The sequence below is a fragment of the Ursus americanus genome, chromosome 28 (genome assembly GCF_024610735.1).
Source record: "Ursus americanus isolate L20-20 chromosome 28, mUrsAme1.1.p, whole genome shotgun sequence".
Taxonomy (NCBI): domain Eukaryota; kingdom Metazoa; phylum Chordata; class Mammalia; order Carnivora; family Ursidae; genus Ursus; species Ursus americanus.
The window spans coordinates 23204074-23224332 of record NC_142154.1 but is presented as its reverse complement, the minus strand read 5'-3'; the positions used below and the strand labels follow the sequence as shown (position 1 = coordinate 23224332).

General features: G+C 44.7%; 1 protein-coding gene across 3 annotated transcripts in view; it reads left to right on the top strand.

Moving 5' to 3' along the window:
• ATP10A (ATPase phospholipid transporting 10A (putative)) overlaps positions 1–20259 on the top strand; it is a 187809-nt gene that overhangs the window by 131897 nt on the left and 35653 nt on the right. For all 3 annotated transcript variants that reach the window (XM_045795328.2, XM_087856734.1, XM_045795327.2), the window contains exons 4-9: positions 8327–8433; positions 8846–8977; positions 10077–10207; positions 11773–12025; positions 16660–16877; positions 19312–19506. In XM_045795328.2, the coding sequence (XP_045651284.2) occupies positions 8327–8433; positions 8846–8977; positions 10077–10207; positions 11773–12025; positions 16660–16877; positions 19312–19506 (1036 nt within the window). The remainder of the gene's footprint in view (positions 1–8326; positions 8434–8845; positions 8978–10076; positions 10208–11772; positions 12026–16659; positions 16878–19311; positions 19507–20259) is intronic.

Genomic DNA, 20259 nt, shown 5'->3' with positions numbered 1-20259 from the left:
GGTGGGGCTAACTTGGGTGGTAGATCTGCAGTTTAGGCCCAGGGAGCAGATCAGCAGCCAGTTCCCTGGTTTGCTGGTTTGCTGGTTTGCTGGATTTCGTTATCTGCTGAAGATGGCCTCCCTTCAGCCTTGACTCAGCTGCTGCCCTGTAACCTCACTCCAGTCCAGGGAGCCCAGGCCAAGCCCAGCCACCATTTATACCAACAATACCAGTTTCACTCATATTTGGGCCAGCCAATCTGAACTCAGAACTTTAGCCATTTGCACTTTGACCTAAGCTTGGGTTTATACCAAGAAGACCCAAGTCTGAATTCTGGCTTTGTCCACTCACTGGGCAAGTTATTCTGCATTTCTGAATGTGGCTTCCTCCTAATGCTGGAAATAACAGTGGCTGACATGAGAATGGAGGAAAAGATGAAGGGTGAAGGGTGAAGCATGAGGTGAATTTTTTTTTTTTTTTTACTGTTTTTATTAGTATACAGGTAAGGAAATACAGAAATTCTAGGATAGGCTTAAAATATTCCAACAAAAAGTAAGATCATGTATTTAGAAATTAAGAAAGAAAGAAATTCACTATGTGCAAAGCAACACTACAAATAATCCTTTAACCTCTGTGAAGGAAGGATGAGGTGAATTAGAACACGTCATGCAAGAGAGTGGTGTTGGCATGGTATGTGATACCCCTGGGATGAAATGGCTTCAATGGAACGTCTTTAGAGATAGAAAGTACATTAGTGATTGTCAGGGTTTGGGAGTGGAAGGGGAATGGGGAGTGACTGCCAATGGGCATGGGGTTTCTTTTTGGGGTGATGTATATGTTCTGAGATTAGCTGGTAGTGATAGCTGTGCAACTCTGTGAATATACAAAAAACGGAAACAAAAGGCTCAACCATACACTTTAAATGGGTAAATTTTATAAGCGAAATGTATCTCAAGCTGTTAACATTTTTTTAAAAAAGTGTTAGGAGCTTCATTATTCAAGTGCACCTTAATGCTCACTGTTGTTTAACACGATCCCACAGTTAAGCACAAACAAAATCCTGTTCTCCACCCCTGCGGGCACCCTCTCCCTGCCCCAAGGAATTGCCACCCAGAGACGCCCTGTGAATGGAGACCAGCTCAGTGGCTGAGTGCCCTAGCAGCTCAGGGCACCCTGCTCAGCTGTACTCAGCCAACTTCATGGCATATGGTGGGTGACCTTTGAAGCCACTAGTCAATCAAACATTTTCATTTGCCTTTAGGAATAAAGCAGAGAGGTTGGTTGGTTTGGTCTGGTGTAAAATTCCATTTCAAATTGTAAAGCCAGGTTCCATTTCTGATCCCAGAGTCTTCCACAGAGTAAGTCCTGAGCTCCCTCCCTGCATGTTGCAGAGCCTTATATGACCACATAGGGCTGGGAACCTGCCGTTGCAAACCTAGGCATGCTTGTTAGGATAGCCTCCCTGCCCTGCAGGTGATACCGTCCACCACCACTGTCACCCTGTAAGAAATAGCATCAGGACCTGTTACAAGAGAGCCCTCATGGCCCCTCACCCTCCAGCCCACTGTCTGGACAGAGCTACGTGTGGGCTTATGTCCAAGATGTACTTACTACCAACACCAGACATTGAAATGAACTATAATTGCACCAACTGGACTCATTAAAACTGGAAAATATTTATTTTACCTTGACACCTTTAACTGACATATTTACATCTCAGGAAAATCCATCATTGGCACAAAACAATTGGGTTATTTCTGCATTTACATTAGATAAACAAAAACCTGAGCAACTATTATCTTAAAATTCTGCCCAGAGTCTGGCTGTGGAAGGAATTCTCTATTACTTCTTTCTCCCTGCCTCTGAAACCCAGAGTTCCCTGGGGCAACAGATCTGGCACTCAGATTCACATAAGTAGAGGGGGGTCTTTTCACTAAGGTCATTTGAGGCAGGAGTGGGTGGGACCACAAGAGTTAGTAGCAGCTGTGCTGTCCCCACTGTGAGGTCCGGTGGTCCCAGGGCAGGTGTGGCCACCTGGACTCATGTCAAGCGGGTCACCTGAGGAGGGCTCATAGCCCTGGTCTAGGGACACACCCAACCCAATGCTCACTCCCCAGAAGGAGCCAGGGAATAAGCTCCTCGTCGTCTCTTGCCTGTGTTCACTCCCCTGTCCTTCTGACATAACCATTGGATGGACCCAACCTAAAGCTGAGGGCAAGGCAGCCTTCAGAATTTGCCAGTCACTGAGGTAGACATCAGGGGTGCTGAGCAGAATAATATTTGAAGAGCTCATATTTAGAAGTGGACACAAACAAAGAGGCATCAGAGAACACTGCAGAGTTTCCTGGCTGCATGGCCTGGGGCACTTAACCCAGAGAACCTTCCTGAAGGCTATAAGCCCAGGCTAGCAGGCCACGCTCCTCCAGGCTAACCATCTGCACTGGGATGAGAGGAAGCATGGGCAGGACATGCACTGTGAGGTGGCTGGAGCCCAAAGCTGGCATGGGAAGGGCCCACAAAGGTGCTGCAGAATCAGCTGGGCTGTGTGTCAAGCCTGAAGAAGTAAAGAGCTCACACAGGATGCACCCAGGAGATGTGCACACTGAAAGCTCTGGTGACTGTGTGAGAAATGGATAGGAGCAACCAAGGCTGGTGGCATCCAGGCCAGCAAGGGGTGTGTTGCAGGCTGTAAGCAGAGAAATCTTAGAAGCCTGAATTAGGGCGGTGATGCACAGAGGGAGGGAGAGGGAGGTGGATTCAAGAAATAACCAGGGAAGAGGGTAAAATTAAGGACTGACATTTGAGTGGGTATAAAAATGACGGAGGAGGGGTCAAGAAGGGCACCCAAGGATGCTGGTCAGGGTGACCAGGGTGAGGGTGGACCACTATCTGGGGTGGAGCAGAGAGGAGGGACCAGGTGCTGGAGGTGATGTGACCTGGGAAGAGAAAGAGCTGCTGGCTGCTGCCCAAGGTCCCCAAACTCTCACCTTACTGCCCGTGGCTCTGGGGACAATTGGGCAGCAGCAAGTACACCTTGCACCTCTGTGTTTGAACAGATGGATTGCTACCCTGTTGCTGGTCCCTGTCAGCACCTTCATATGCTCGGAGGAATGAGCCTTGATGTGCAAAACCCATTACCAAAAGCAAGTGCTGATAGGGAGACATGACATCTCCTAAGCAAGAGCAGCCAGGCAGAATGTTTATTAGCTGAACTCTGCCATCTCCTTAGGAGCCTGCACATGGCCCTTCCCAGTGCACAGGGCATTCTCACCCAACAGCTCTGTCATCACTCTTGTACTTTGGAGTAGTTTTGATTTAGAAGAGATTGGTTTGATGGGTCAGGAGGCCAGGAGACTTGAACTAGAGGAGCTCTTCTCAGAGGCTCAGATGAAATGTTAAAGGATGTGTCAGTTTGCTCAGGCTCGCCATAGATCAGGCAGCTTAAACAACAGAAAATTTATTATCCCACATTTCTGGAGGCTGGAAGTCTGAGGTCAAAGTGTCAGCAGGACTGCTTTCTCCTGAGGTCTTTCTCCTTAGCATGCAGATGGCCATCTTCTTCCTTTGTCTTCACATGGTCTTAACCTCTACACTTGTCTATCTCTGTGTCCAAATTTCTCTTTATAAGGACACCAGTCATGGGGTTAGAGCCCACCCGTATGACCTCATTTTGACTTAATTACCTTTTTAAAGACTCTGTGTCCGAATATGATCACATTCTCAGGTACTGGGGGTTAGGACTTCAGCAAATGAATTCCAGGGCAGAGAGCACACCTCAACCCATAACAGAGAGGTAGGTGTTGAGAACAACTTGATGGGGTGTGTCTTCCTGGAATCAGGCCTCATATCTGCTTGGCCCTGGGCCTGTTCTGCCCCCAGAGAGTACTTTTCCTCTCAGAAGTCCAAGGCAGGGCTTCAGCTTTTCCCTAATTCTTCAGCTGTCCTGCTGGAGCTTGACCTGCCTTGTTCCAGCTTACAGCTCCGGGACCATTCACTCAGAAAAGGCCATTCATGTCCATGCACTGCCTGTCCTTATGACAGCAGTCTTCATAGGCCTGTACACCTGCTAGTAACCAGCTCTAGTCTGGCATGGTCTGATTAGAAAGCACAGTATCGCTGAAGAATGTATGTTATGTCAAAGAAAGATCAGTATAAAATATTTTTGTTTCTATTGACTTCCTCTTTTATTCTGAATAAGAATGACAAAGTTTGACTGAAACTTTGTTTTTTACTATTGTCCCTCGGAAATAGTTTCCATGTTCAGCCAAGAGAACTGTGGCCACAGACATCCTCTCATTCCAGACGTGGGAATGGTGTTTTGTGTGTACCATCTTATGCACGCTGGTATCTTGATGCATTAGCCAACAATGAGATTTCCAGTCTTCAATCTTTCTTAAAGAAAAACCTGTCCTGGAATTGCCAAGGGGGGGGGGCATTGACACAGTGTTGTTTGAATACCCCCCCTGTGTTCCTTTGCATGCCTACTGCAGAAGAATTGATGTCGTAGCAGTTAAATAACAGGCTTGTGGAAAATACATACCCCTAGCATGAATTTTGGCTTTGTCTTTATGATTTAGCCTCTCTTCTTTACCAGCAAATATATTCATTTCCCTGGTTGTGAAGAACGTGGGTTGTGTCAGAGATTGAATGTTTGTCCTGCTCCTCATGACAGGGTCCAGATGTGGTAGGAAGTATTGTTTCCCCAGAAACCTTGTGTGCTTCCTCTGACCCTATACTCCCCAGACCAATTCTACTCTCCATGTCAGTGACACAGTGTTAGGGGTGGGAGGGAAAACACCTGCAGGTGTTCTTGGTGAGGTTTAAGAACCACAGAGGAGTTTGGGCTATGTGTGTGTGGGAGGGGTGGGGAGGCTGTCTACTGATGATGCGAGAAGGTGGCTTTTCTGAAGTTCACTTTGGTGGCACTGCCTGGTGTAGCTTAGGCTGGGGCCCTGCTCTAGTTCTGGAAGCCTCCAAGTCCTCCCCTTGTGTGTTCATCAGGCTCCAGGACCAGATCTGTTCCAGTGTGATCCTAGCATAGGGTGATTCTGGCCAGTATGGATGACGAGAACATCTTCAGTGGATCAAGAGGACAAGTTTGAAAACCAGTAGCTTAAACTTGGACTATCCCTCCAACTCAAAATAGCGAGGAAACCCAATTCATAAAATAGAATTTACATTTCAAATTTAATATATTAATATTTCTCATAACTTAATGACTTTTTATAAGAAGAACATAGAAAATGTTGTTGAAACCAATACCATTCCCTTTTCTAAATCTGTTGCATTTCTATACACCAATAATGAAGAAGCAGAAATAGAAATTAAGAAATCAATCCCATTTACAATTGCACCAAAAAGAATAAGGTAACTAGGAATAAACTTAACCAAAGAGATGAAAGACCTATACTCTGAAAACTACAAAACACTGATGAAAGAAATTGAAGAGGACACAAAGAAATGGAAGAGCATTCCATTTTCATGGATTGGAAGAACAAACATTGTAAAATGTCTGTATTACCCAAAGCAATCTACACATTTAATGCAATCCCTATCAAAATACCAACAGCAGTTTTTAAACAGAGCTAGAACAAACAGTCCTAAAATTTTGTGGGACACAAAAGATCCCAAATAACCAAAGCAATCTTGAAAAACAGAAGTAAACCTGGAGGCATCACAATTAAACACTTCAAGTTATATTACAAAGCTGTGGTGATCAAGATAGTGTGGTACTAGCACAAAAACAGACATAGGTCAGTGGAACAGAATAGAAAACCTAGAATTGGACCCACAACTCTATGGTCAACTAATCTTTGACAAAGCAAGAAAGAATATCCAATGGAAAAAAGACAGTTTCTTCAACAAATTGTGTGAAGAAAACTAGACAGCAACGTGCAGAAGAATGAAACTGGACCACTCTCTTACACCATACACAAAAATAAATTTGAAATGGATTAAAGACCTAAATGTCAGACAGGAAACCATTAAAATCCTAGAGGAGAACACAGGCAGTAACCTCTTTGGCATCAGCTGTAGCAACTTCTTACTAGATATGTCTCCCAAGGCAAGGGAAACAAAACCAAAAATGAACTATTGGGACTTCATCAAGATAAAAAGCTTCTGCACAGCAAAGGTAACAATCAACAAAACTAAAAGACAGCCTATGGAATGGGAGAAGATATTTGTGAATGACATATCTGATAAAGGGTTAATATCCAAAATCTCTGAAGAATTATCAAAATCAACACCCCAAAAACCAATAATCCAATTAAAAATTGGCCAGAAGACACAACTTGACATTTTTCCAAAGAAGACATGCAGATGGCTAACAAACACATGAAAATATGCTCAAATCACTCATCATCAGGGAAATGCAAATTAAAACTGCAATGAGATATCACCTCACACCTGTCAGAATGGCTAAAATTAACAACACAAGAAACAACAGGTGTTGGTGAGGATGTGGGGAAAGGAGAACCCTCTTACACTGTTGGTGGGAATGCAAACTATTGTAGCCACTCTTGAGAACAGTATGGAAGTTCCTCAAAAAGTTAAAAATAGAACTACCCTAGGATCCAACAATTGTACTACTAGGCATTTACTCAAAGAATACAAAAGTATTAAGTCAAAGAGATACATGGACCCAATGTTTATAGCAGCAGTATCTACAATTGTGGATGGAGCTAGAGTGTATTATGCTAAGTGAAATAAGTCAGTCAGAGGAAGACAAATACCATATGATTTGACTCATGCATGGAACTTAAGAAACAAAAAAATTAGCATGGGGGAAAAAAGAAAGAGACAGGCAAACCAAGAAATAGACTCTTAGCTATAGGAACAGACTGATGGTTACCAGAGAGGAGGTTGGAAAGGGAATGAGTTAAATAGGTGATGAGGATTAAGGAGTGCACTTGTGGTGAGCACCGGTGATGTATGGAAGTGCTGAATCACTATATTATACACCTGAAACTATTATTATGCTGTATGTTAACTGGAATTTAAATTAAAACTTAAAGAAAAAGAAAACTTTGTGTATTTGTGACAACACAAGGTACTGATGAGGAGCAGTGTTCTCTGTCATGAACAGGAAATGGACATGAGACCACGTAGCCAACTTCCCTGGCCAACTTCTACCTCAGTCTCACAGTTCCCAGGTCTGCCCTCTCTAGCTGTGGTCTGTCCCTATGATGAAAACAAGCCTGTGATGCTGACACCAATTCGTACATGTGGGTTTTTCCTACATATCAAGCAATTCTGTGACACCAGCTGGGTGTCCTGTAATTTAACTCAATTCTGATACTCCCTGGATACAGTGTCAGTTCCTAAGGTTAAGGCTCAGTCCCACAAGACTTCCTCACTTCAAGTGCCAACTACAAGTTCAGGCTGTCACCTGGCCTCCTGACTGATCTGCTGTAAATCAGAGGTTCCCACAATCCCCTTTTCAGGTTCAATTAATTTGCTAGAGCATCTCACAGAACTCAGGAAAGAATTTGCCTACTGTTTACCAGTTTATTATAAAACAATATGATAAGGATGTAGGGGATGAGCCAGATGGAAAAGATGCATGAGCAAGGAATGTGGGAAGGGGTGCAGAGCTTCTGTGCCCTCTCTGAGCATACCACTCTTCCAGCACCTCTGTGTGTTCACTACCCCAGAAGTTCTCTGAACCCCATATTATTGGGATTTTATGGAGGCTTCATCACATAGGCACGATCAATTTTTCACTTAATTTCCAGCCCCTCTGCACTCTCTAGAGAATGAAACATGAGGCTGAAAACCCTATGTTTCTAGTCATGGCTTCGTTTTTCTGGTGACTAAACCCCATCCAGGAGCCCACCCAGAGTGGCTTCATAAGAACGAAAGATACTCTCACCCAGGAAATTAAAAAGGATTTAGTATCCTAATGTCAGGAAAAACTGGGTTCAGAGATGCTCCTGGTGCTCTTATCACTTGGGAAATTACAAGAGTTTTAGGAGTCCCATGCTGGGAACTGGGGTCAAAGACTAAGCACTAGAACAAAAGATCCTGCTCGCACCCCTACGTACCAGGGATTTTAGGAGCCTGTGTCGGGAACTGGGGGCACAGACCTATCCATCTTACTACTTCAAAAGCCCATGGACAAAATAAACAAACATCAGGCTGTTGAGATACTTCTAGAAGCCCAGTTACTAGTGAGCACCAGCGCCCTCTCAGCTATTGTAGAGATCCACAGAAACAAGCCACCTACTCCTGGAGTTCCCTGTTCCCCTTCCCAGCGTCCAGGCCTTCCTTCCCCAAGGTAGTGCTCCTTGAGACACGGGGTACACATAAGCACCCACATGATGCATGCCACCTTTTCCTCGACAGCATACACGACAATGGGAAAAAGGCCGGGCTGTATAAAGAAAACCTGCTGCTGCGAGGATGTACCATCAGAAACACGGAAGCTGTTGTTGGCATTGTCATCTATGCAGGTAGGCATTGGCCGTGGCACATGCCGTCTGTGACACTGCTGGCTTGCCACTGGTGCTGTGTGTCCTTGAACGTTTCTCCTTGTTCTTTTTTTTCCTTTTCTTTTCTGATTATCATAGTAGCACATAGCCATCATAAAAATTTAGAGAACCCGGAAAACAGAAAGAAGCAAAATTTCTAATAGAATCTCAACCAAAACCGTTCCCTCTCAGCATTTTCGCTTATTTCTTTCCATTGTTTCTCCATGGTTGTTACGTATTTGGGATTCATCTCATACCCTGCATTTTTGACTGAGCTTATCCTGTAAGCATGATTGGATGGCAGCACTGTACTTCAGTCCATGCATTGGGGCGCACCGTCGCTCCGCTATTGGGCATCGATTTACCACGCTTCTCCTGCTCCCCGCCCGTACAGGACATGAAACCAAGGCTCTGCTGAACAACAGCGGGCCCCGTTACAAGCGCAGCCAGCTTGAGAGGCAGATGAACTGCGATGTGCTGTGGTGTGTCCTCCTCCTCGTTTGTATGTCTCTGTTTTCTGCGGTCGGTAAGTCTCCTTCATGGGTCACGAATAAGAGGGCACTGCTGGACAGCCTCCAGGTGAGCCCAGTGGGCTGCTGACGACTCATTCTGACCCAGCACTCTGAAGTTAAAACACGCATTTTTCATGCACTTAGACTCAAGGCCTGCTTGCATCAGCACAGGCCATGTTAGAGATGCCTAGATGAATGAGCTTGACAAACTAATGTTATTTTTCAACTTTCAATGTTAATTTGCAACTTCTTGGTTGGAAGAATGGCTTAATCACACCAGTAATAATGATTCCAGCAGAAGTATTAGTAATCTGGTGATAAACTGAGAATAACATAGCAGGAAAAGCACAAATGCTCTAATAAGAGCTCCATGAGAAAAGAAAAAAAAAAAAGTATTTGGGTCCTAAGAAGGGATTAGCAGTTAGATTGCACATGGGCTCTGGTGCTCTCCAGCCTTTGATGGCCTCCAGACCTAGCATGCTGCTGTGGGAATGCCTTGCAGGGAACTGTGTTGAGGCTCTGGGTAAATGATCTCCACCACATCCCCTGCCCAGCTACCATCATGAAGCAGATGGGTGTGACGTGGTCTTGGAGCTCACTGGTGAAAGACATAGGTGTATGGGACATGCAAAGGGCTTCTATTATCAGGTGTGGGACACAGTTGATAAAATAATGTGCACTGCCATTGGCATCTGATAGTCCATGACATGTGCAGTTTGAATCTGTAGCAAGGGTCGATAATGGGCAGTATCCAGGGCCTACCGACGAGACTGGTATTTTGTGAGGCACACACTGGGAAATTCTTTTTTGGGGATTTCCCATTAGTAGCTGCCAGCACATACCCAATTTCTGCCTCATGACCGGTGTGCTTTTCAGTGCCAACAATGGGAAATGCCTGATGTGAGGAAGAGTCCAAGAACCAGTGCCTTCCAGCAGTCTGATCGTGGGTGCCAACACTACCTGCCATGCGCTTTTGCTTTCTTACGTGGCAAGGCAGGCTAATGAGACCCAATGTGCCTGTGTCCATGGTCTTACAGTTTTGCTTTAATTTGCACTATCAGTGTCTTATTTTCCTATTGGATGAATGATGTTTCTTTTTGAACATTGCTGTAGGACACGGACTGTGGGTACGGCGGTATCAAGAGAAGAAATCATTATTTGATGTCCCTGAGTCTGACGGCAGCTCTTTATCCCCAGTCACAGCTGCAGTTTACTCGTTTTTGACAATGATAATAGTTCTGCAGGTAACAGTACTAAGTACCGTACGATAATTGCTTTACTTTTCTGGTAAGAACTTAGTCATCATACTCTGCTAAGAATGTCCTATAAATTCTGCATCTGGGTGGACCACAAATATACCTGCCTAATGTGCTGCTGCTTACTTTTCCACCTAATTTATCTATAGGGTCTTTTTTGGGTGCTTTTCAAGTTAACATTCTCCTTTGCTGTTCCTAAGATTCTTAGGCCTTGCAGGGTTGGTTTTTGGATCATTGTGTTTGGGTTTTTGTTTTGTTTTGTTTTTCCCGTTCAATTGCTTCTTTAAAAAAAACCCTAAATTTTATTTTGGGATAATTTTAAGATTTACAGACAAGTTGCAAAAAATAGTACAGAGAGTCCCCATATGTCCCTTACCCAGAGTCCCCTGTGTGAACATATTACATTATTATGGTACATGGTTGAAACCAACTTTGATACTTTGCCATGAACTAAATTCTAGATGTTATTTGGATTCTACTAGTCTTTGTGCTAATGTGCTTTGTCTGTTCCAGGATTCAACTCAGGATATCACATTGCATTTTGCAGTATTGGTTTTTATTATTTTTTATTACTATTACTGTTAGCATTATAGTTCACATGCCTTATGAACAACTCCCCAGCACTAACTGAGAATCTGAGAAGGGGCAGTGAGTGTCATCTTAGGAACACAAAGTGAAGGAGGACCTCTGCTTCAACTTTGCCTACAAGGAGAGCTGTCTTTATCACGTGTGTTTCATACAGCAGGAACTCTCCAAATTAGTCTTTTTTATGAATGCAGATTCCGTGCTAGCTCTGTAGTAGTAGTAGTACCTACAGTAGGTGTGGTACTGTCGTAGGTGTTGCATTCACATTAAGTTACCAGGAGAACCCAGTTAGTCTGTCTGGATATGGTATTCTGAGCCCATGAACATCAGTTCAATACTGTTATCCCCCCCCCAAATTAAACATTGACTTCATGAAGATTATTCTTAAATTGTCCAAGTATAACTGTGAATATTCTCCTCAAAGCCCTCTTCCCTTTGCTCTGTATTGTATAAGATCCCAGATATTGTCCTTCAACACAACCAGCCTCTGGAAAGACCGTCTCTTCCGAACTGTGGGGTTGTGTCCATGGGATGGGCAGCTCTTGTTGCTGGGAGAGCCTTGGGGGCCAAGTGCTGCTGTGGTGTGAGTGACTTTGCTTATGAGGACTCTGACTGTGCCATGTGTTTTTTTCTCTTTCTCTCTCCTCTTTCCTTTCCTAGCTTCTCTCAAGCACAACTTAGTAATACGAAAATGCTTGCTTCTATCCAAGCCATGGTTACCATTCCTCAGACATGATAGTGGATTTCCGCTCTGCAGTGACACCATAGGCTCTCCTAGTTTAAACTCTTTGCCAGTATCATAGTACTTTTCCAATACTGACTCTAAACCAACCTGGTTAAGCTCTTAAAGGTACAGTATAGTCCCTGCTTACTTGTGGTTGTAGTCATTTGTCATTTGAATAGTTTGGACTACTTCTGCAGCTCCCTCGTCCTCATAATTGTTCATGTGTATGCCTTATGTCTTCCAGGTTTTGATCCCAATTTCCTTGTATGTTTCCATTGAAATTGTTAAAGTATGCCAGGTGTACTTCATTAATCAGGATATAGAGTTGTATGATGAAGAAACGGACTCGCAGCTGCAGTGTCGAGCTCTGAACATCACGGAAGACTTAGGGCAGATACAGTATATCTTCTCAGATAAAACTGGCACTTTAACTGAGAATAAGATGGTTTTCCGAAGATGCACTGTGTCTGGCATAGAGTATTCCCATGATGCAAATGGTGAGTCTGGGGGTGGGGATTCCCAGTCTGGGCTAGACAGAGAACTATGTCAAAGCTGCATGCACACGTGACTATGCACATGTGCCTATGCGCACATACATGCACACACAAACACACACACATACACACATACAAGCTTCAGGGATTGCTGATTCTTTTTATGATATTCAATAAGTTTATTAAAAAATAATATTTTATAGGTTTCATGTTGGCTGTTTTCTACTTCTTTTTTTTTTTTAATGATTTTTTTATTATATTATGTCAGTCACCATACAGTACATCCCCGGTTTCTGATGTAAGGCTCAATGATTCATTAGTTGTGTATAACACCCAATGCACCATGCAATACGTGCCCTCCTTACTACCCATCACCAGCCTATCCCATTCCCCCACCCCCCTCCCCTCTGAGGTCCTCAGTTTGTTTCTCAGAGTCCATAGTCTCTCATGTTTCATTCCCCCTTCTGATTACCCCCCCTTTCATCTCTTTCTTCCCCTACCGATCATCCTAGTTCTTATGTTCCATAGATGAGAGAAATCATATGATAGTTGTCTTTCTCTGCTTGACTTATTTCACTTAGCATTATCTCCTCCAGTGCCGTCCATGTTGTAGCAAATGTTGAGAACTCGTTCTTTCTGATAGCTGAGTAATATTCCATTGTATATATGGACCACAACTTCTTAATCCAGTCATCTGTTGAAGGGCATCTCGGCTCCTTCCATGATTTAGCTATTGTGGACATTGCTGCTATGAGCATTGGGGTGCATATGGTCCTTCTCTTCACTACGTCTGTATCTTTGGAGTAAACACCCAGTAGTGCAATGGCTGGATCATAGGGTAGCTCAATTTTTAACTTTTTAAGGGACCTCCACACTGTTTTCCAGAGTGGCTGTACCACCTTGCATTCCCACCAACAATGTAGGAGGGATCCCCTTTCTCCACATCCTCTCCAACAATTGTTGTTTCTTGCCTTGTCTATTTTTGCCATTCTAACTGGCATAAGATGGTATCTCAGTGTGGTTTTGATTTGAATTTCAGACACATGAAAAAATGTTCAAAATCATTAGCCATCAGGGATTGCTGATTTTTGAGGGAATAAAATGTAGAAAGGCTATTAGAGCAACTCAGGAGACTGAAGCATGACAGCATTTATAGAAGCAAATATAGGAAGAATTCCATGTTGCTGAGAGCACCCTGTTCATGGCAGTATCTCTGTGGTGGGCATCTGCTTAAACACTCATTTTCTGCCAGACAAGAGAACCAAGAAGGGCATTCTTGAGGAACTCACTTCTGAGGCACCCAGTCTCTTTGCCACACTAAGAAATGAAGAGATGTGTTTGCTGTCACCTGTCAGTCTTCTTGTTATTAGCTGAAAGTCTCAGAGCGGCATTGGGCAATTCGTGCTGTATTCTTTCCTTAGAAAATGATGTTAGTGGAAGCTAGAAAGAAATATCACTCCCGTTTGAATTTTACAGGTGGTTACTCCTCCCCCCTCTCCTTTCCTTATCCTTTGCTGCCTCTGTCCTCCCTGAACGCATATGGGAGCTATCCACTTCATAAGCAGAGGGTAGGACTAGAACCATCCACACACCTGAGCCAGGAGAGGGCACCATGAGAAGGATCCCAGTGCCACAGTAGTGTTTGTGGAGCCATGGTACCTTTGAGAGGCACATCAGCTCTACAACCAGGATTCCCTCTCCTTCCTGTAACAGCATCTGAGAACGTGGAAAAAGTCTCACCACAGGAACAGAAGCAAATATAGAACAGGAATCAGTACATGAGTATCATTAGGAAGCTGTTCTTTAGCGGGATATGGCGGGAAAGATCTGTTAGAGGCATGGGATTTTTGTGAGTTTCATGAAACCAAGAATTATGATATCCACTAAGGCCCTTTATGTAAAATTAAAGTAATCATAGAAAAAAGAATACATAGAAACTTACCCACTACGTTTATTGCTTTATTTGCCACCCAAAATAAATGGTCACTGACTGTCCACCTGTCCCCCTCGCACTCTCCCCTTCCATAACACCTCAACCTTGTGCAGAAGGAGCTCATTTGCCTGAAAGCAGAGCTTAGCCTAATTGTAAAGGAGCCAGAGACCCAGGTCTGAAGTTGGGTCAGAAGCAGCCTTTGAAAGCTGGACCTGAATTAAGAAGTTGTGGTCCATATATACAATGGAATATTACTCAGCTATCAGAAAGAACGAGTTCTCAACATTTGCTACAACATGGACGGCACTGGAGGAGATAATGCTGAGTGAAATAAGCCAATCAGAGAAAGACAATTATCACATGATTTCTCTCATCTATGGAACATAAGAACTAGGGTGATCAGTAGGGGAAGAAAGGGATAAAGAAAGGGGGGGTAATCAGAAGGGGGAATGAAACATGAGAGACTATGGACTATGAGAAACAAACTGAGGGCCACAGAGGGGAGGGGGGTGGGGGAATGGGATAGGCCGGTGATGGGTAGTAAGGAGGGCACGTATTGCATGGTGCACTGGGTGTTATACACAACTAATGAATCATCGAGCCTTACATCGGAAACCGGGGATGTACTGTATGGGGACTAACATAATATAATAAAAAATCATTATTAAAAAAAAAAAAAAGAAAGAAAGCTGGACCTGAGGCTCCATGGGCAGAATCCCAGCTAAGATTACAGAAGAATTTTAACAGTTGTCAGATGCTTATCATGAAATCAAAGGATTGCATTGCCTCTAGAAGACACAGGAAAGCCTTTCTGGTGAAGACCAAAGCAAGCAGGCCTCTCTGCTGCATGTCTGAAAAGAAATGCTATGATCAGTCATTGACATGCACCTGGGGCCAAGAGCAACTTCAGCTGTTATCGCCCATGACCTGACCTCTCAGATCTCATTAGTAAAATGAATTCAGACGACTTTGGCTTTGTACAATGAGCCTGGTTCACATATATCGAGACAGTGGGTTTGGCCATCTCTGACCTCTTGTCCTGGTGAGACTGTGTGCCCAGAATGAAGCGTCACCTGCTTCTTGCCTCCATCTTCCCCAACGACACTGAGGGCATCGCTCAGGCCACTGCTGGTCAGAAACTGCTGCATCATTGTCGACCACAGTCACATCGGCAGTGGTCTGAGGAGTTGCTGCTTTTAGGCTAACATCCAACTGCTGCAGGAAGGTGGGACAGGCTGGTGTACCTTTCGACCTTGTACCTTGGTTGACACCAGGCTCTTACTGCACAAGCCCAGAAGCTTGACAGCACTGTGTCCAGGCTTTGTTCTTCCTTGCCATTCATTTACCACCAAACTAGGACTTCCATTAGCCAGGAGTGGGTGGGATGGGCAGGAGGAGATTTGCTTCTGGGATGAGGAACTCCCTGAGTGGGATCCTACTGTTGTCAGTTACTTGGTCTCGTGACCATGGGTGACTTACCTTTCCTTATCTCCGTTTTTCTCATCCCTACAGAAAAGTCTTACCAATGAAAGATGCTGGATGTAAGGCCTGGCTCACAGGACAGACTAATGCCACAGGCATACCCAGATTGGAGGGCCTTTCTTAGCCCCTCAGGCAGGCCACCTTGTGTTAAGATACACTGTGCTCACCCCCAGCACTGGACTTACCCTTGAAGTTTTTACTAATTGCTTGTTTTGAATGAGTCATCCTCATGAATAGTCTCCTTGCTTGTCCGTGATGAAACAAGCTGAACTAAATGGGCAAAGCCAGAAAAATGTGTTCAGAGCCATCTATTAGCAAGAAGCAGTGAGGATATACTTCAAGGGATTCACTGAGTGGCCATGTGGCCACAGAGACTTTTGCTGGGCAGTGCAGTGCCCCCTTGAGGGCTCAAGCATAGCAGTGCAGTCAAGGTCGTCTTCAGTGGACCTTGGCCTGCTGGGTCTGTATCCTTGTGGCATTTGTCCACCCTGTGTAGCCCACAAGGACTGTTAGCCTCCCTGTTGGGTAGAGCTTCATCCATACAGGGTAAATGCAAACAGTACCTACCACCTACCTGGCCCTGAACAAGGATTCCCATGGGAAAGCGCCATCAACACAGCCTGAGAACCATTATTTCTGTGTGATTACGGGGCAGATGTTCAACATGTGATCTGTCCTGACAACCCCAGTGAACCAGGTGTTCCCATGACCCCAGGATAAAGGGCAAAGCCTGGAACCAGGTTACTCTGTGGGCTAGGCCTTCACTGTCTGCCCTGTCTTTGTGCCTGTTGTCTGCTGCCCAAACCCCATTCATCACACCGAGGGTCCACTTGAATAGAGGGGCTGTATGTGAATCTAGCTCTGTCTACTCCTTATTTGTTAGTGGAGTGGGATGGCCACTGTACCAAAATGCACTGGACCTGAGCTTTGGCATCACCTTGACCTGGATGTCATCTCCACCCTCTTGAGTCCTATGTACTTATTAGCAAGTTCCTTAAGTTCTCTGTGTCTCAGTGTGCTCATCTGTGCAGTGGGGCTGAGAATGTCAACCTGATCAGGTTGACTGTAGGTCCAGATAAAATGAGAATGCCTCCATCTCTCAGTGGGAACTCTCATTAAATGTGGCCTTGCCTTTAAGAAAGCAAGGGTAGCGAGTGCTCTGAATCAGTTTCATTTTCCTGGCCTCACTGTGATGTGTCACCCCATGTCCCTCTGTCCACAGCCCAGCGTCTGGCCAGGTACCAGGAGGCAGACTCAGAAGAGGAAGAGGCAGTGCCCAGAGGGGGCTCTCTGCCCCAGCGTGGCAGCATTGGGAGCCACCAGAGCGTTCGCGTCATGCACAGGAGCCAGAGCACCAAGTCACATCGGCGCACAGGCAGCCGGGCCGAGGCCAAGCGGGCCAGCATGCTGTCCAAGCACACGGCCTTCAGCAGCCCTATGGTGAGTCCCACTCAGAGGACGGCAGCTGCCCGTGCTGGGGCGGCACCACCTTTCCTGGCCCTGCTACTTCCCTCCATTCCTCCAAAGTATCTGCATGTAGCGGTACAAATAAGCTGTTGCTGGGGGTTTAGCTCTGCTCAGTTATAAGAACTTTTGTGGCCAACGCCTTCTTCTGGCACCCGTGTTATCTTTTCTAAAACTCTGACATGGCCCCTTTGCCTTGGCCTCTAAGGATGGGGGATTCCCGGTGAACTACCCAGATGGGTGCTGGAGAGGAAGTCTGTCCTGCCAAATGAAATGAATAAAGCATCGGGCAAGATGACAACTGTGAAAAAGCAAAGCCAAGTGGGGGAAAAAAAAAAGTTTTAATTAGACGAGTGCAAATCCAATAAACTTCTTTCTCCCTTGCCTTGCCAGCTGCCCCAAACATTTATGGACCATTCTGGTCAGGCAGGGAAATTTCCAGAAGTGAGTGAGTGATGATCTCTAAAAAAATCCTTTCACTCTGAAATGTTTTAAGAGCAGGGAGGGAGAATCCATTTTGATCATTCTGTGGTGGCCTCATTCTCTTCTGTCCTTAGAAACCCATGTAGAGGCTGCCATGGCATCAGTGCCATACGGTCACTGATTGGTGGGTTTACACAGGGGCACCTGGAAGGAGGGCTCTCATGCTTGACAGGAGGGGGACTGTGTTGGAACAAGCTTTCCTGACATTGTCCAAGAGTATTTGAAATATTCAAACTTTCTGACCTAGGAATTTAGTGATTCAGCCAAAGTTTTCTGCGCATAGCAGTTTGTCAGTGAAAAAAAAAAAAATGTATTCAGTGATAGAAAAATGGCCAAATGAATCATAGTATGTCTGTTTTGAAGTTGTTAAAAGTATTTTCAAATGATGCTTAAAAGCCTGGAAAAGTTCAGATTGCAGTTGACCCTGGAACAACACAGGTCTGAACTGTGCAGGGCAACTTACATGAAGATTTTTAAAAATAATTACAGTACTGTATTTGCCTTATGATTTTCATAATAATATTTCCTTTTTTTAATTTGTTAAAGATTTATTTATTTATTTTGAGAGCGAGAGGGAGAGAGCAAGAGAAAGCACGAATGGGGAGGAGGGGCAGACGGAGAGGGAGAAGCATGCTCCCCACTGAGCAGGGAGCCCAACGTGAAACTCAATCCCAGGACCCTGGGATTATGACCTGAGCTGAAAGCAGACGCTTAACCAACCGAGCCACCCAGGTGCCCCTTTGTAATAATATTGTCTTTTCTCTAGCTTACATAATTGTAAGAATATAGTATATAATACACATAAAAAAGAAAATATATTATTAGCTGTTTATGTTATCAGTAAGGCTTCCAGTCCGTAGTAGGCTAATTTTAGGAATATCAAAAGTTATATAGACTTTTTGCCTGCACAGGGGTCGGCACCCCAATCCCTGCATTGTTCAAGGATCAACTGTGTATAGTGTTTTGGGGAAAATGGACACTGCCAATTTATAAACTTTTTAATTGAGATATAATTGACATATAACATTGTGTAAATTTAAGGTGGGGATGCAAATCAAAACTATAATGAAATATCACTTCACACCTCTTAGACTGGCTGTCATCAAAAAGCCAAGAGATAGGAAGTATTGGCAAGGATGTGGGGAAAAGGGAGCCCTCATGCCTGACGGTGGGAATGCAAACGGGTGCAGCCACTAGGGAAAACAGTATGGAGGTTCCCCAAAAACTTAAAAATAGAACTACCGTATGATCCAGCAATTCCACTCCTGGGTTTATATCAAAAGGAAATTGTGTAAAATATTTGATGATGTAAAATGTAAACGTATAGAAAAAAGACTGGAAGGAAACTCAGAAGTGTGTTTCAAAAAGTATGTTTTAGGGGCGCCTGGGTGGCTCAGTCGTTAAGCGTCTGCCTTCGGCTCAGGGCGTGATCCCTGCGTTCTGGGATCGAGCCCCACATCAGGCTCCTCCGCTGGGAGCCTGTTTCTTCCTCTCCCACTCCCCCTGCTTGTGTTCCCTCTCTCGCTGGCTGTCTCTATCTCTGTCAAATAAATAAATAAAATCTTTTTTTAAAAAAAAGTATGTTTTACTGTGAAGTGGTATGATACACATTTGCTAAATTTTCCCTTCTCTGTCTTTTTCAAATCTTTCTGAGTCAGATATGTTATAATAATATATATTCTTAGCTGTATTATTTTATAACGAGAACATGTGTGTTATATATAAGAACATGTGCATTTCATTTCATATGTAAGTCATATATTCTTATACCAATTATACATTATTCATCACTATAAAATGGCATATGGACATGAGTCAGATGAAGGTGTTTTTGTAGCTTATAATAAAATCAGCGTGCCTTAAACTGTCCACCACTAAGATGCTTTCACTGGGTTATACTCACCCCTCAGTCTCTGTTTTCTTCCAGGAGAAAGACATTACACCCGATCCGAAGCTGTTTGAGAAGGTGAGTGAATGTGACAGGTGCCTGGCCATCGCAAGGCACCAGGAACACCCACTGGCCCACCTCTCACCGGAGCTCTCTGACGTGTTCGACTTCTTCATCGCACTTACCATCTGCAACACAGTAGTGGTCACATCCCCGGATCAGCCGCGACAAAAGGCAAGTTTTGGGGTATCGCTGAGAAGCTGACGCCTTTGACCTGCAGCGTGGCCCCACTGTTCTCAGTCTAACCTTTCTAGCAGGACTGCTCAGCACTACCTCTCAGGTTGAAGGGGATGTAGCAGGGGGCTTTATGGAGGGCAAGCCAGCTCCTTGGTTCTGTGGTGCCATCCCCAGGCTATAGCGGACAGGTAAGGGGATTGGGGCCAAGTGGAGAGGAAAACCTTCCGAGCCCATGATGGGTGGGGCATATAACAGCCTGGCCTGGAGTGGGCAGGGGCAGGAATGAGGTGGCCCTGCACAATCTACACAGAGCTGCAGGGTTCCAGATTCTCACAAGAGAGTGGACAGGACAAGGCTCGGGGCCCAGACAGATCGCCTGGACTTGAATCCTGACTTTACCAACCAGCTGTATGGCTTCGGACAAGCCATTCCCCTTCTGTGCCTTAGACACATTATCTGAGACATGGGGGCAGTGGTGAGGGTTTAGAGGAAGGGCTCAGAGAAGGCCTCGGCACATAATAAATGTATTTGATGTTAAAAGGGCCTTTAACATTATCTTTCAAGGAGAAGTAGTCAAGAATCAATCAGAGATTACTTAAGATGGTGGGAACAAAGCAATACCCAAGTTGGTTTTTGCTTGGGATAATTATAAGATGCAGTCTGAAGAGAGTAAAGTTTCATGCGCAAACAGGTCCTAACCCCGGTGGTTCTTAGAAAGTCCTCTAGGTAGGCCGGGAGGTGTGTTGGGGG